General features: G+C 43.7%; 1 protein-coding gene across 2 annotated transcripts in view; it reads right to left on the reverse strand.

Moving 5' to 3' along the window:
- The window catches only part of map3k21 (mitogen-activated protein kinase kinase kinase 21), a 38,337-nt gene that overhangs the window by 17,277 nt on the left and 2,927 nt on the right, over positions 1–18,133 (reverse strand). For both annotated transcript variants that reach the window (XM_063191430.1, XM_063191429.1), the window contains exons 2-4: positions 2,581–2,761; positions 512–660; positions 38–213 (exon numbers count right to left, since the gene is read on the reverse strand). In XM_063191430.1, the coding sequence (XP_063047500.1) occupies positions 38–213; positions 512–660; positions 2,581–2,761 (506 nt within the window). The remainder of the gene's footprint in view (positions 1–37; positions 214–511; positions 661–2,580; positions 2,762–18,133) is intronic.

Here is an 18,133-nt window from a genome sequence, read left to right on the forward strand (position 1 = left end):
TTGCGGTGTGTATGCACCGTTAGGTGGCAACACCAACCTTCTCCTTGGTGCGTAGCTCGTCGAACATCTCCTGAATCTCCACCCTCCAGTCCTCCTGCATGGAGTGGAAGGAGTCCTGAGGCATGGTGGCCATCACCGCCTCCTCGATAGCCGTCAGCTGCTCCAGCACGGCCGAGAACGACGGACGGATGTGGGGGTCCTGCTCCCAACACTCTGCAGACACAGCGGATAAGTGTAGAGGACACACATTAAAAATCAATAAAAGTAAACCATTTTTATTGCAGGTAGTGGCTTTCTTTTGGTCTTTTAAAAAAAAAAAAATCTATTTTGCCATAATATCATGATGGGCATATTCAGAATTATTCAGAATATTCATATTACATTTTTCTGAATATGTCCATGGCTAAATGGAGTGACTGGTATGGGATGCTGCATGTTCTACAATGAGGCTGCACAAACAAACAAACAAACAAACAAACAAACAAAAAACAAACACACACACACTACCAACCTTCCATGAGCTTGGCGAAGGGCTCCGGGCAGGTGGATGGGATAGGCAGGGTGAGCTTGTTGACGGCCACTCCATAGGCAACGGCCAGCCCGTCGATCCCCCGGTAGGGCACCTCCCCCGTCAGCAGCTCCCACAGCAGGACGCCATAGCTAGCAAGGCATTACATTGCATTACATTGCATTACATTGCATTACATTACATTACACTTAGCTAATGTTTTTTTATCCAAATCGACAGTTACTCATGTACAGGGTATTGGTTACAGTCCCTGGAGCAGTGTGGGGTTAGGTGCCTTGCTCAAGGACACTTCAGCCATGGATGAAGGTGCTGGTAAGGGTGGGATTTGAACCTGCAACCATCTGATCTAAAGGCCAGCGCTCTAACCACTGATCCATGGCTGCCCAAGGCAAGGCAAGTCAGGGCAATTTTATTTGCACAGCGCATTTCATTCATAAATGCAATTCAATGTGCTTTACAGAAAAGTAAGATCAAATAAAGCTAAATAAAATAAAATGAAATGAAATAAATTGAAAATAAAAGCTCAAGGCATGGCAGGTGAAAATAGAATAAAAAGGAGGTGGCAAGGGAGGAGGTGGGGGTCATCGGGTGATCATGATTAACCCATTTTGTCCTAAGCCCTTTTTGGGAAAGGGTGCCCTCTGCCTATTAAATCCTAAATATCTGAGCCTCTGAAGCACATAAAAACATGAAATGAGTTACATTTAAAAGCCAAGACCCTCCTCTTGCATTATAATGTGTTCATTCAGCTCTAACATACCCATATATTCAATAAAACGGCTCAAATCTCAAAATCCTGGATGCAGCGTATATGTGTCTCCAGGACATAATGGGTTAAAGGGCCAATGTGTAAAATTTTGTAGTTTATTTCCAAAAATCTATGCTGCCTATTCACTTAAAAAAAAGATTACAGTTTGGGGCTTGTATGCGACAATTTCCCAATATCACACTATAGTATAGTAGTGTTTTTCAATGGGGGTGCTACAGCCACCCAGGGGGCGTTGAGAAAGATACAGCTGAAAGGCTCGGTGCTTAGTTGCCATTGGGGTGCATTAGTCTATTTTATCATTTATGACTCAGGGGGCATTATCAGGCTTATGGTGAGGTCAAAGCGGGGCGTTTGTTCAAAAAAGGTTGAGAACCACCACTATATGGTCTCTGTATCCTACTAAGGCAGCTGGAAGTTCCACATGCCCCCCACCCCTACCTTGAGCACCTACTCCCCACAATGTCTGTGCACACCACTGTGCTCTACAGCGTACGAGTCGCTAGCTTGGCAGGGTGTGGCCAGGGCCGTATTATCCATAAGGGCAACTGCCAGTGGCAGCAAAGAAGGTGGATCTAACAAGAAGCGTAATTTTGTTTCCTTTCCGGTATCTGCTTTATGTCGGGTGAACGCCCCTTTAGGAGACCTTCGGTTAGGAGACATTCGGAGTCCTTAGGTTGAGAATCAATGAAGTCCCCCTTAGCGCTGTAGATGGCGGTAGCGCACATCTTGCGCAAACACCTCAAAAAGAGAAGAAGTTGGGGACAACGCCCCCTTAGGAGACCCCACTTGAGCAAAAATACTGAATCAAACAAAGATATCGCAAACCACGCCCACTCAATGCAAAAGCGTGTGCTCAAGTTGGGTCTCCTAAGGGGGCGTTGTCCCCTACTTCTTCTTCTCTTTTTGAGGTGTTTGCGCAAGACGTGCGCTACCGCCATCTACAGCGCTAAGGGGACTTCATTGATTCTCAACCTCAGGACTCCGAAGGTCTCCTAACCGAAGGTCTCCTAAAGGGGCGTTCACCCGACATAAAGTGGATACCGGAAAGGAAACAAAATGACGCTTCTTGGTTACATCCACTTTCTTTGACTTGAGCACATGCTTTTGCATTGAGTGGGCGTGTTTTGCGATATCTTCGTCTGATTCAGTATTTTTGAGTGGCAGAGTGCCCAAGGGCACCAACCAATTACAGCCAGATAGGGGGCATCACATGACACAAACTTTACAAATATTGTTGCACCACAGTGTCTTAACACGGTCCTGGGTGTGGTGGGCCACTCACCTCCAGACGTCGCTGCCCTTTGAGAAGAGCGAGGACTTGATGACCTCGGGGGCCATCCAGGAGTAGGTGCCCGCCGCGCTCATCTTGGTGGTCTTGTGCCACTCCCGCGCCAAGCCGAAATCCGTGATCTTCAGAGTCTTCCGGCCGATGTAATCATTCTCGATTTTTTCAAGTAATAATACTGCAAGGGGAAAAAAAATAGTTTTAGAAAAAACTGGAATAGATCGCGGGTGAGCCGGAAAACATGGACCGGATATGGACCGGACTTTGAAAAAAACTGGATTCTGGATCAGATTCTGGATCGGATTTTTTCGTGCTTGCCGATCCGATCCCGATACGCATTTTTTGCCTATATCGGCGGCCGATCTGATCCAGATATCGGATCGGGACAGATTTTAAGCTTTATTTGAGAAAGGATAGTGACAGAGGGACCGGAAATAAGTGGGGAGAGAGAGACAGGGAAGGACTTAGAAATGAATAGTTTCAAATACAGTGAAGTGGTGACAGTCAGGTGTTTATATGATTTTGAATGAATGCGAATAAAAATAGCTGCATCACTTAAACAATATCCTGGACATCCCTGCACCTCATTATATGGAAGTCTAAAAGTACACAGTATTCTTAGCAGGAATTTACATTCTGATAACAGACTTTGTCCTGTTTCATAGTCTTGGCTAGGCTGAAAGCCATGTGTATTCTATTCACAAAGCTCTGTGCCATTGGATATTGGACTTTCTGAGGAGCAAGAACACAATCGAGACAGAGAGAGTAGAGAGAGAGAGGTTCCATTGGCCCATTGTTTCCGGGTTCTATTATTGCAAGGGGGAGGGGGGGATCCCCCTTTAGGCAGAGCTAGGCAGACCTAAGGACTGTTCTATTCAATGCTAGGAGTATTATGACACGCCCCTTTAGGCAGACCGGAACCTGGTCGAGATGATGAATAACGTCAATCAAGCCCCCCCAACCCAAAGCACTGGCACTCCTCGTGGATACGTTTTGTCCCCTCTGTTGTTCTTCTTCTACTCAAATGACGTAAGATCACACCGCCTCCACAGTTAAGATTCTCAGCCATGGAGATGACACCACCACCATCGGGCCTCAGAGACAATTGATGAGCCAGTCCACCTCAGGGGGTCAAACTGGCCGGTTGGCTGCTGTAACTTCAGATTTCTAAATGCTAAATGCCTGCAAAACTACTGAGCCTTGTTGCGGACTTCAAAGAAGCGACACACAACAAAGTCAATATGATCAGCAGGTACTGTGTCTTGGACAACCTCCTTCAAATTGTTGTGTTCTTATTTCAGCCAAGGAAAAACTAAAAAGGTCTGCGTCTGCACCTAGACTTTTGACCAGTGTATGGTTGGTGGAGACCTTGACAATGGTCTAGGTCTGAAACGTCTGTTACTCCAGTCTAAGCCTCTGACTTCTTCATGTAACTTTTCTGCTACATCTATCCACACAAGCCTTGTGTGTGTGTGTGTGTGTGTGTGTGTGTGTGTGTGTGTGTGTGTGTGTGTGTGTGTGTGTGTGTGTGTGTGTGTGTGTGTGTGTGTGTGTGTGTGTGTGTGTGTGTGTGTGTGTGTGTGTGTGTGTGTGTGCCCCTTTAACATAAGTGATCACTCTAATATTAGGCAACATTTGGGTGTGGTTAGATAAGAAGACACCCACTTCTCAAACAGTTAGCGGGGGGGTAATAGTAATAACAACCTCTTGGGATTAATACTTTCAAACCCTGGATGCAGCACAGTGTTCCCACAGTAATGCCATGGCAAATAGCCTAGTGCCAAGAATACCATTAGAGCCTGCACAGAATCTGTCCATTCATGCCATCCACCAGGGCTGTAACGATACACTCAACTCACGATTCGGTTCGTATCACGATTTTTGACCTACAGTTCGATACACCCCACGATTTCACATTTGCCAATGTTATAAAATAAGATTATGAATAAAACTATGACAAGTTGTAGGTAGAATAGGTTACAAGAGGCTGCACACAATTTAAAAAAGTTTAAATATAATAATGATGATGATTCGAAGCTTGGAAGCACCATCACTTCATACCATATGGTAGTTTTCTGGACTGATGGGTGTCAAAACTTTGAAAGGGTGTATCACGAGACTGCCTCCTTGTATCACGATACAGTATCGTTAGTCTTTGTATCACGATTTCTCGGTTCGATACAATATCGTTACATCCCTAGCATCCACAGTCATGTCTCATTGTCTCAGCCTTTGCTTTACAGACACATACTCACATGATATTTCAATACAAACAGCCATTCTGAGTTAATGTATTCAAAAAGACTATAGTTTGACAAGACAAGTAGGCTGCAACTATGACATGAAAATGGTTTTGTTCATTCTTTATACATATAAGACACAGATGCCTTGTGTTGTATTGTCCCACCATACCCCATTTGTTAGACTGGGTAATGACCTATTAATTCAAGGTTAATTTAAAATCTTATTCTGTCAAAACTAGTTTCACTAGTTTGACGCTGATCTGAGAACTTCAGCCCCAAGCAAATTCTAGCAGCGCAGAGGAATGAGGAAGTCACCGTCAGAGGGAGTTCGAGTTGCCATGGTTTCATCACAGTGATACCCGAACACCCGGCATGGCAAAATGTTAAGCCTACCTACTACCTACAGATTTTAGAGTGACATAATATTACAATGCACTTTAGGTTACCAAATCAATGAACAATTGATTCACTGCAAGAGTGTTCTAGAATGCTCTCAACACCCGGTGAAACTGTCTCATCAGGCAAGTGAAAAAGCAACGTGAAAAAGAAGCTACTGGCGCAGCCGTAGCTCAATCGGTTGGGCATTCGACTGTTCCACCGGCAACCAGGATTAAATTCCGGCCCAAGGTCATTTGCCGAACCCTCCCTATCTCTCCCTCTCCCCGCTAATTTCCTGTCCCCCCCGACTTTCCTGTCATAATAAAGGCATAAAACGCCCCCAAAAAATATATTTTTAAAGCAGACTTTCTACAGTGGGGGTCGCAGGCAGGAGAGACTGTCTGCATAAAACCTTGCATATCTGTTTTGACATCATATAACCATTCCAAAAACTAGTTAGTAACAGAATGCATAGTTAATACATGTATTTGCCTTTCCTGTAAATTTCTCATTAATATTTACCATTAAGGGACAAAATATATTGCAGAAATACTCATCAGTTCAATAGGAGAACCCAGCAGGAAAGGTCTGGAAACCACTGACTTAACCAATCACATAACTGAACCATGTCCGTCAGGTCTGAACAGGGAGCAGTGGGCAGAGACTGCCATGCTTGGGGCACCGAAGTCCTGGGAAGGATGGGGGCTGAAAAGTGGAGGAGACTGTGATTCTCACAGTTTTAACTGGGTGCTGAATCCCACATGAACCATAAATTAATCGCCACTACACACTGAAGAAGGGGTCTGCCCGAAGCGTTTGAGGGCGCATAACCAGGGAGAAAAATCAGAAAAGTACCGTCTAGGGCTGGGCGATATGGAAAAAAAAAACTATATCACGATATGGATTACTTTATATCACGATAACGATATATATCACGATATAGCACAATTACATACGTTTTCAGTTATTCTCTTTGCTATCAGGATCTCCTTCATCTCCTTCATTCATTTAAGGACGGGGGCTGGTCAGGCTATATAAAGTAAGTCCCAAGCCTAGTTTTGCAAAAGGGGCATTAAAGGCCCACTAAGCAACCCTTTCTCCCAATTTCTCCACCCTTTCCCAACTGGGAGGTCCCACTACTTCACGAAAAAGAAAGAACCACAATATTGTGATACAGTATAATCTTGCCACATTTGAGACCTTAAGTTATGAGACCGTGACGCAAGACCAGCTTTTGCTAGAGTGTGGCATTCTGTCCCACAGACAGGAGAAGGGGTCTTGGGCGTCTTGAATAGCCCAAAGCACATTACGCTTGGCAGACAGACCCCTGGAGCAATGTGGTGTTAGGTGCAGTCGGGGTGTGTGTGTGGGGGGGATTCAAAACCGCACCCTTCCATTATCAGGGCCACCTCCTGCACAGCTGAAAGGTGCCCTGTGCTACACTACTGAATAATCTAAGCATAGCCCTTTTAAGGTGATTGGCTAAAAAAAATTTACACAGTGCTCTTTAAAGCAATCATCTGGTAATGTCTTTCAATGCGAAATGATTTGTTCATTCTGTTTTGGTCTGTCATTTTGGAAATAAAACCCTTGCATGTTACATTACTGAGCAGTGATAATCACAGCCAGGTCCTACTGAGTGTACATGGCTAACAGAGACATAAATCTAGCATCAGGGTCTGTTCTGGCCAGCCGATAGAAGTGAAGAGTCTGCCGCCTCTTCTTTTCCACAGATGCTCTAGTTTGGCTAATCAACTCTCCTCGCTCCTCATTGGTCAGTTTCAAATCTGCAACACATCACCTCCTCAGCTCCAACTTGTGGTGTACGACGTGGCATAAGCTACTTTCTGTCATGTTCCCTGGTCTGTCCATGGGGGAATTATTTGATCTCCTAATCCTAAATTGGGTGAACATTCCCTATGCTACTGCTGTGCCATGAATCTATGCCTTTCATGGTGCTCAGGGAAAGCCAGGGGACTGCTCTGAGCAGAGCCATACAGCCAAATGTGATTCATAAATTTGCAATAAAGAAATTGCATTCAGAATTTCTTGTCGTTGTTTCTTGACTTGAATGGACCTGAGTCTGACAAAACCAGTATTAGAAATTGGACTTTGAAAGTCGTAGTGCCTGAGAAAGGTGTGAGTTAGGGGTGGGGGTGGGGTCACAACACCTTAATCCCACCCCACCCAAAACTATGGTGAGCTACACTTTGAAATAGGAGAGGGGTGTCATATCTCGCCCCCAAAAGCCCTCTGGCAAACATCTTGCAACACAAGATGGGGTGACTTCAGCCTGTGAATATGGTCAGGCTTGAAGCAATTGAACAAAGCATGGATTGGACCCGAATGTGTTGTCTTGGTTGTTTGTTTTTTCAGTCTTCCCTTTTAGACTTTGGAAAAGCGCAATAATGCTACAATTACGGTCAACCCAACCCAATTTATTTTGAAAACTGACGTTTTGGTCAGTCAGACCTTCATGAGAGTCAGCATCAGCTTTCAAAATACATAGTCTGGTTTGACCGTAATTATAGCATTGGCCTTGGTTACATGTCATAGAGCATTTAAAGGGGCTCTGGGTAGGATTAAAAGTTTAATTAATCACTGTCCCGAGTCAGCCGATGCTTATGCGAGTCATTAGTAAGTGAACGATGGATCCCGCGACCATTCCCACAGTCCGCTGTCAGAAAACCCAACATGCAACTTTTTGACAGAGCGGACCAAACGAGTGTCATGGGAAATACTTTTCATACGAAAAATGGCTTTACATACCGTATTCAGATTTGTTTCAACTGCTAGCATTCTGTGATGAAAAACATTCTCACAGAGAGTTTATTTAAACAGCATTTTTCCATTACTGTGTAGATTTTGAGACAGGCATGCCACGGGCACCGCGCTACCACAGTCATCCTACATTGTGCTCCTTTATTTCCAAATAAATTCCATTAATTCTATTTAACTCGGAATAAAATTTTGAAAACATCATGTAAACACTCAGGTGACTACAGGACATGCTAGAGATCACAACTTTGGCAAACTTACTTTAGCAACACTTGACCACACGGATGGGCTACATCGTTTAGATTTAAAGTTTTAGGGTTCAAAAAGTCTTTCCCCAAAATCAGTTAGACAAGGTCAACATTCAAAACAAGACAATTATTCGAAATTTGTCCATCAACAAGCAGCGTCACCTCTCCCTCTCTCTCTCAGGCTGACTGTTGATGCAAGGCATATGGTTTGTCTCTCCACACAATTGTGACGATCAACAGTGCTAGCTTGCCAAGCTAATTTTACAATACAGCCTGTTTGCTCACTGCTGAACACACCACTCCCTGGGGGCTGGGCTTTTTGCTTGATGCTATACTGGTGAAGAATAAGAAAACAATCACCCATACCTATACAACCTTATTTACAAGGGATGCACTGTGCTCTGTGCGGTCATTTATTCTGACCGAGCAACATCATTTGGGAGCCCAGAGCCCATAAACAAACTCTACCTCTGTCCAGATGGACTACATGTGACAGTGTGTGTGTGTGTGTGTGTGTGTGTGTGTGTGTGTGTGTGTGTGTGTGTGTGTGTGTGTGTGTGAGTGAGTGACAAGAAGTCACGGAAACAGCACTGTGTGTTTGTGCGTTCCTTAATCTCTTAATGCCTTGCTCTCCGGAATTCTTCTAATGAGAGGCCAAAAAGCTTAACAAGTTTTTACAATGGAATGGTCAAGCACTGGTTGCTAGGTGACCATCGTCCTCAAGAATGCCCCCCTCCCCATCTCCCCAACTCCCGGGTCTAGAGAGGCTTATTTTCATTATATCTAAATGTCCCCCACACAACTCCCTACAAAGCCCTCTCTGCCTCAACCTCTTACTTCTTTTGTCTTGATAGCAGACTGACTGAAGGCAGGTGCAGGGCCGTGTTACCAGTCATCACTGAAACCTGGCTCGCAGCCAGCCTTGTCATAACACACACTTTGATTTTGCAGTTTCGAGCGCACTAAGGCTGTAACGATACACCCAACCCACGATTCGGTTTGTATCACGATATATGACCCACGGTTCGATATGCCCCACGATTTTATTTTATTTTTAAATGAAAAAAAGAAGAAAATAAATTATAGGCCTATATAGGCTATATATATGACTTCTTTTTGCATTTAGGCCTACCTGCCTACATTAATTTTGTAGGTGTACCTAAATGATGCTGCAGATATACCACTGCAACCTGTTCCCCAGGTGTTGACATCAAAGCACAATAAGGGATATTAGTTCACCAAGGAAAAGTAGGCTTCTTATTAATAGGCTTAGATCATATGATGCTGAGATGCTGACCGTGTGTGAGGGAGACAGAGACGGAGAGAGAAGGGTCAGGGTTCCAGTAGGTAGCCTATTAGTCTAACAACTGTCTCACATTATCAAACATTATCAAATTAATATCCAAACATTAACTGAAACAACACTGGTCATATTTCGTCAGGAAACATGTTGTGTAAAGTTACTTACAAAAATGCAACACTTAATTTTGATGTTTAATATTTTTTAAACTTTTTTGATCGTGCAGCAGCGCGCGCACGCTTATACAAACAAAACTCGAAACTCAGTTAGCCTATGTTCTCACTATGCAACAGGCACGTTGTCCTTTGTTTGGTTTTGTGATTTGACATTTTGTCAAGAGCGGGAATGGATGCAGGCTGAAATGGAGCATGTTTTCGCTAGGCAGGCGGTCAATGCGGGGAAGAATAACGCTGCCTATTAATATCCACATCGACCTCAACGTTCGCCCGACTTCAGACACTTCCCTGATAGAGCGTCGCGTGGTTTATGAATTTGGGCAGGCGGAGCATCTCGCTCTCTCGCTCTCTTTCTCTCTCTCTGCTCAACGTCTATCTCCACTCAACAGCATCGGCGCATGCATGAATCTTAACACCTTCACACGTTTGATAAAGCCTTCTTGGGTCTGTTGTTCATTTCTGTGCTTTACCTTCCGACGTTTAAGTGTTTCGTCTCGCGGAGGTTGCTCAGGCAATTGATAGCCTAATAACAAATGCACGTGCTGGTTGGACGGAACATTTTATAAGAGAGGGATGAATGGAAGTGTTACTCGCACATGTGCGCCCCTTTTCTACTTGTCTTTTTTAAGCGCATATGCAAACATTTGCCTTTATGCTGCTGTTTTCTAGACTGAGGGGTAACAACAGAGATTTTGTTAGGGAAGAACTTTGGTAACAACTTTTAAAGGGCGCATCGCGATTCTGCGAGGCAGTTTCGCGATAGGGGTTCGTGGGTCTGCGTACCGCGATACCTCGGTTCGATGCAATATCGTTACAGCCTTAGCGCACAAATTGAAGTGTGAAAAGAATCCCAAGCATGCGTGCTGCTGTTGCACTCTCTACTCTACAACACATGGGCCACATCACAGATTTAACAGGCACGGAAATGCACACTGTTATTGAAGTGGGACTCCTAAAGAGGAATTACTGTGGGTAGACATAAGGCAGTACTAGCCCCACAGCAAGCCTCAGTGGATACTCTGGCCTAGTGGCGGAACAATTGTACACAGGGCCCGAGGGCAAAACACTTATCTGGCCCCCTATATGACCTGACAAGGTCCCAATTGGGCCCCCACCACCAATGCACTAGTGCCCTAGGCCCAGGGGCAAATGCCCTGCTCGCCCTCCCTATAGCTCCGGCCCTGTTCTGGCCACAAAGGTACGTTTCCCTAGCCTGGTCCTGCCACTGTGGAATAGCCACCGTAAATATAAGCACTGAGGAGCAGGGGGATGGGGTGGGTGGGTGAGAGAGCAGAGTTTGGCGGTCCAATGAGAGGTGCTCGAGTTGCCCCTGCTGAACACTCACACACTCTTCAAACCAGCGGCCTCCTTTTAGGATAGTGTTTCTCAACTGGGGCTCTACAGCCCCCCAGGGGGCGTTGAGAGGGATACAGCTGAGAGAGGACGGAGCTTCTTTGCCACTGGGGGCATTAGTCTATTCTATTTTTTAATAGTGGGGGGGGGGGCGTTAGCATGCTTACGATGAGGTCAAGGGGTCATTGGGAGGCTCATGATGAAGTGCAGGGGGGCGTTTGTTCAAAAGAAGGTTGAGAACCACTGTTTCAGGAGATGGGCAATTTTAAATATATAAATAATTACACTACATTACACTTAGCTTATGCTTTCATCCAAAGCGACACAGTTACTTTAAGTACAGGGTATTGGTTACAGTCCCTGGAGCAGTATGGGGTGGGATTTGAACCTGCAATCCTCTGATCTAAAGTCCATCTCCTAAACTACAATGGGTGTAAATCATAGCCTCCAAGCGTTGTGTTGAATAAATCGGTGAGCGGCAACAGTGTGCAGATTTTCCCTTCTTTTTTTAACGGGTCTTTGTTTGATCCAGCACCTGTATTTTACTGGATGTATGCGCATCCTCACACTACTATTATTGTAAATGAATGAATACACATACTGGTACTAGGGGCTGCCACACAGCACTACATTGCATCGCACTACACATTATGCAGGACTAAGCTTAGGCCATGCTTTACTAAATGAGCATATGCACTCATGGACCTACATCACAGCTGCCACCTATCCAAAGCGACTCACAGGTATTATTTTGCAGGGCTTTATTTACAGTCCCTGGAGCAATGTGGGGTTAGGTGCCTTAAAGGCCATACACACACACACACGTCGCTGCTAGTTACTCGCTCAGTGAATGAAGTCAATAGAATGTCAATGTGTTCCAGCGAGACTAGCAGGTGAGTAGGCGAGTACTGTACAAGCGAGGCGATGTGGGCGTATCCAGAGTTGAAAATATTTTAACTTCGAGCGAGGCGAGTAAGCGAGTAACCAATTGGAATGCAGAGTTTGGTACTTCTCGTCTGTTCATTGGCAGGTAAAGCAGCGGGAACTTTCAGCGAACGTTCCATGAAAGAGTGGCGAGGAGGCGAGCAAGCGAAAAGCAAGTAATGTGTGTGTACGCCGCTTTACTCAAGGGCACTTCAGCCATGGATGGAGGTGTAGGGAGAGGTCAGGTAGGATTCAAACCTACAACCCCCAGATTGAAGGACCAACTCCTGATCCAATAGACCTAGCTTGGGTCATTCCACCTAAATGGAATTTGTTCTGTGTAAGCTTAGTGGTCTCTGTGCAAGGCTAGCAAGTTGTAAAATGCAATGGCAAAAGAAATCCATGGCACTGATAGTAGTGAATAAAATATTAATGACAATAGTCAGGTTGCTTTGTGAATCTTCCTTACGATTATAAACGATTTTCCAAGGCCAAGACACTTTTTGCCATATTATCATAAGGTCGGTAGTTAGGGGGACAAACGTTAACAGAGAATTCTGAAGAATTTTAGCATTTGTGTTGTTCACCATTGCAGTTGTATTATTAGCTTTGACTTGACAGACAAAAGACGCCACCCTTATTTGGTCCACCCTTTCTGAGGTCCTAGCCTGCTAACTGAGGACATGGTGTGTTTACATAGTGTTTGTAACATACTAAACATCATCCCCAAGAAATGAGTGTCGTGTAGTAGTAAGGTGTCTGCTGATAGTACTGCAGAACCTACCATAACGTTAAAGCTGCACTGTGTAGGATGTAGGGATGGCACAAACCGCACCGAAAACCGAAACCGTACAATTCACACACATACCGAACCGAACCGAACCGTGCAATCCATCGCAAACCGCAATTCATGTACTGCCAAGAAAAATATGTAAAACAGAGATTCTAGGAGTATCTTATCCAGTCTCTCTGATTAAAACATTAGCGTATAAGACCAAATCAGAGGATGACACAATTAAAATCACACCATTTTCACATTATAAGCCTATACAAACCATATGTAGGATATTTAGTGATAAGTCCGATTCTATTAGCCAGTGCACCATTTATCATGAACTAAAAAAAAAGAACCGTAGAGAACCGAAAACCGTGACCTTGACACCGCGATATGAACCGAACCGTGAATTTTGTGAACCGTACCACCCCTAGTAGGATGGTGGCCAGAGTAGGTATTGCAACTATGCTGCCCATTGGAACTGTGCTGCCTATTCCCACATTTGATATTTTAATGATTATTTACTAATCAAGAAACTAATATTTACTAGTATGACCGGAAATACAGTAAGTTTTACCACTGAAAATGTCTATTTCTGGAAATTCAAACAGTGGATATGGAGAAGATCCACCTTTTCATGTATGAAAACTGCATTTTCCCCAGTAGAATCTGATGATGGTGGTAAGTATTTGTGAAAAACTGGTAATATTTTGTGAATGAGCATCATGAATTCTGTAAACTACTACAAATATTACATAGTGCACCTTTAAAGCACAGAACAGTAAGGAGTTGCCCAATAGCCCATTACTGATAGAATATAATGAGTTCTCTGATCAATGCAATATTGACTCGGTTACTATTGGCCATTTGCAAAGCCCTTATTCAGCCCCACCCTGTTTAAGGGTGTAGGCCTAAAACCAAATGTAAACAATGATAATGTAACACGTTTACGGTTACTACAGTCTTGAGGAAAATATTTGCCATGCTAATTGGGCATAACCACTGAGGTGCATGCATTCGTAAGAATGCAATGGAAGAAGCAGTGGGTTTCACTAGCCAATTTGGCTAGCATTACATTTTACCAGCCAAATATGAACTTCTTATCAGTCAAAATGGCTAGCGAGTTTTCTTTTCTACCAGCCAAACGGAATTTTCACCAGTACTTGGCCAGTTGTCAGGTGTTAATTTAGAGCCCCGTTTACAACACTTGACACACCAGTAAACCGCAGCAGGCAAATAAAATTACAGTCTACTCTCCATAGTTGATCTATTGTGCCATGCACAGGCATGGTGCAAACTACAATCTATGATTAAACACTCTCCCATGCACAATGTCATACTCGTCGTAACTATGATAATGAAAACAGGTAACAGGTAGTTTGTTTCATACAAGTTCGATTCATTACTATCCATCCACACCATTATTGCACCAACAAAACATTGAGCATCTAACATATTAGCTTAGCCATATTTAAAGTGCTCCAAATGTCCAAAATTTTAATCAGCTCATATGGTATCTGTAATACTGTTAAGCATACACAATTTGGTGAATTTTGGAATCTTTTAAAAAGTCCTGGTTCTGGTCCGTGATCCAGATCACCACCAGAATTTAATCACTTCTTCCTTGGGTCATCATCAACAACTCCATAAAGTTTCGTCCAAATCCGTTGATTCGTTTTTCAGTTATGCTGCTGACAAACCGACAGACAAACAAACAAACAAACGCGACCGATAACATTACCTCCTTGGCGGAGGTAATAAATAAATCTGAGACTGAGACTGATGGATGGATACATTGTGGTAGCCATGGCCTAGTGGTTAGGGAAATGGTCTTTCACCTGACCTCTCCGTACACCTACATCCATGGCTGAGGTGCCCTTCAGCAAGGCACCAAACCCCACATTGCTGTAGGGACTGTCACACCAATACCCTGAAAATAATAACTCGTAGTCCCTTTGGAGGGTCAGCTAAGTGTAATGTAAGTTAATGCAATGCCAGACTAGGGGTCGACCGATACAGGTTTTTCAATGGCCGATGCGATACCGATTTTTTTCTTCCCCCATCACCCTTGGCCGATACCCGATTTCCGATACCCAATATTTGGGGCCGATATGGGTTAAAAAAGTAAAAAAAATGACAAATATTCCAGGACTCAAGTAAACATTCCTTTAACATTATCAAATTGAGGTAGAACTTGTAACATTTAAACACCCACTCTAACAATCGAGTAATGTCTAACAATCAAGTAATAAATAAATAAAGTGTCTTGGTGCTTTTAAAAAAAAACCCAATGATATAAAATAATAAATATTGCGTATCGGCCAAAACCACACGCGTATCGGCCGATACCAATACACTTAAAATATGCAAATATCGGCCCGATACCTATATAAATATCGGTCTATCCTTATGCCAGACTAGGGGTGGGCGATATGACGATATTATATCGTGAATCGTGATATTGAGTAAAATATCGTCTCGAATCTGCCAAAGTGGAGAAATCGTATAGATCGTCTTGCAGTGAGGATGCTTATTATCAGTGTCAGAGTGACGTTTTCTCACTTGTGTTGTTGTCTTCACTTTATTCTTTACATTATTGTATTCCAATTGTACACTTTATGAGAGTATCATCAGTGTGTTAACATTTTATTGACTGCAAATTACAAATTGCAAGTATATGAAAGTTATTTTTGTTGTTTTTATTTTTTTGGATGGAAGATCGTGATAAAATATCGAAATCGTGATTTCATGTTAAAAAATCGTGATACAACATTTTTGCCATATCGCCCACCCCTATGCCAGACTACCAAAGAGTATGCAGACACGGGCCTTCTAACCCTCAGTGACATTAGGACCCTTGGAAGGCCCACATTTCACCTGACCACTTTACACACAGATGTTTTAACTTGCGCTCTGTTCATCCCATGCTCTGAGCAAACACTCGAGATCGTTGAGAAGATTCTTAACAGGCCTCCTCTACAGTAATGCAAGACAATGGCTGTACTGCAGCTGAAAGTGCAAATCTTAAGCCAGTCATGGCATGCTTTCGTTAGCCGATTTGAACCGGTGTGTGTGTGTCTGTGTCTGTGTCCGTGTGTGTCTCTGTCTGTGTGTGTCTCTGTCTGTGTGTGTCTCTGTCTGTGTGTGTCTCTGTCTGTGTGTGTGTGTGTCTCTCTGTGTGTGTGTGTGTGTGTGTGTGTGTGTGTGTGTGTGTGTCTCTGTGTGTGTGTCTCTGTGTGTGTGTGTCTCTGTGTGTGTGTGTCTCTGTCTGTGTGTGTCTCTGTCTGTGTGTGTGTGTGTCTGTGTGTGTGTGTGTCTCTGTGTGTGTGTGTGTGTGTGTGTGTGTGTGTGTGTGTGTGTCTCTGTCTGTCTCTGTCTGTCTGTGTGTGTGTGTGTGTGTGTGTCTGTGTATATGTATCTCTCTGTGTGTGTGTCTCTGTGTGTGTGTGTGTGTGTGTGTGTGTGTCTGTGTGTGTGTGTGTGTGTGTGTGTCTCTGTGTGTGTCTGTCTCTCTGTGTGTGTCTCTGTCTGTGTCTCTGTCTGTGTCTCTGTCTGTGTGTGTGTGTGTGTGTGTCTCTGTCTGTGTGTCTCTCTGTGTGTGTTTCTGTCTGTGTGTGTCTCTGTGTGTGTCTCTCCGTGTGTTTCTGTGAGTGTGTCTGTTCGTGTGTGTCTCTGTTTGTGTGTCTCTGTGTATCTGTGTGTGTGTGTGTATCTGTGTGTGTGTGTGTGTGTGTCTCTGTGTGTGTGTATCTCTGTGTGTGAGTGTGTGTCTGTGTGTGTGTGTCTGTGTGTGTGTGTGTGTGTGTGTGTGTGTGTGTGTGTGTGTGTGTGTGTGTGTGTGTGTGTGTGTGTGTGTGTGTGTGTGTGTGTGTGTGTGTGTGTGTGTGTGTGTACCTGTGTGGGGAGAGGTCTGTGTGACTGGTACTGAACTGTAACCATTTCATGCAGAGTGGCCAAAAATAAAGAATACACAATGTAGCTTAATGACAGCTTTGGAAACCCCTTTTTCCAGAAGCCATAGGCCAGAACATCTCAAACTGTAGCCCTGAATAAAAAAAGATGTCAATAAACTTGCAATGATAATATAAACAATACTTACTTATGTAACTGTATAACAAAACAATAAAAATGTATCAACCTTAGAGAAACTTTCATTGGCAAACAGGTGGAATTCTGTAAAAGTGCCTTTACGTGTGGCAAGTAGTGTATTTTTGGGACATCTTGTATTTCTCCGTTTTGGTTACATTGAGTTGGTTACATTTTGTCAACCTAGACTGATGAAACTGAAAAAAAGGAAAAAAGAACACACACCACGTCCAACCCTGCCTGCTATCTGCAGGCAGTAGAAGACCTGGGCCTAGTTGCCAGACCTGATTTTTTTGTGTACTGCTACACTGAGGGGCACTATTTGGCTGGAGGGGCCTGTCCCAAATAAGAACAGGTGATCCCTTTAACTACAAAGAGCCTTTTCATTCCCCAAACATCCATCACATTTATGGGCGCTCTGTCAGGATAAGATTCCGTTTCTTTACCACAGGTGACAACACTGTAAAGATTTGTCCGTTATTCACCCATTAGTTCTCATTGACTTTTGTCGCGATTGTGTTACACGCGCACCAAGATAATGTCTGGCAATGCCAGACACACCGACTTCTTAAGTAAAGTTACACATGTCGGGGTCCATTTAGAGATGGAGTTAGAGTGACAAGACTGTTAGTAGAGTAACAGTAGAGTAACATTTATTAATCCCAGAGGAAATTAAGGAATTATTGAAGAAAAAAAATCAATATTTTAAGGTTATAGAAACTAAATGTTGACAAATCGCTGTCAATCAACAACACCAGACACGGCCCTGCTCCTCAAGGATTGTCCTCATCGTCATTGTAACTGGTGTGTGTAGTTAATATAGAGTTTCCGAGCTGTCTTATCCCCGCACTCGTCAATGGGAACGCGACAGTATTGGAGTTGTATCCATCCACACAGCATAGACTTACGTTGTAGTCACAGAGGCCCTTTCAACTTTATTTATTTAGTCAGTGCTTCCCCTAGCACTTTATTGCTAAAGGATAACTCCAGCCAATTTCAACATGCAGTTGTAACTTAATGCTCACACTACCCTTGACTTGACAGTACCCGGTGATGCTGCATTTTTCGTCTCAGCCATTCTAATGGGGGCAGATTTTGTTTAAATTTTTTTTAAATTCTTAACATAGGCCTACTCCAAATATTTTCCCAAAGGATATCGCTGTCTGCTAGTTGGCTGCTGATGTTGCATAACCTTTTGGATGTTTTTGGGAATAAATTAAGATGTTTTTTTTAATGTAAACAAACACCTGCCCCCATTCCAATGACCAGGATCTCGGAAAAGGCAGAAG

Source organism: Engraulis encrasicolus, chromosome 24 (genome assembly GCF_034702125.1).
Source record: "Engraulis encrasicolus isolate BLACKSEA-1 chromosome 24, IST_EnEncr_1.0, whole genome shotgun sequence".
Classification (NCBI taxonomy): Eukaryota; Metazoa; Chordata; class Actinopteri; order Clupeiformes; family Engraulidae; genus Engraulis; species Engraulis encrasicolus.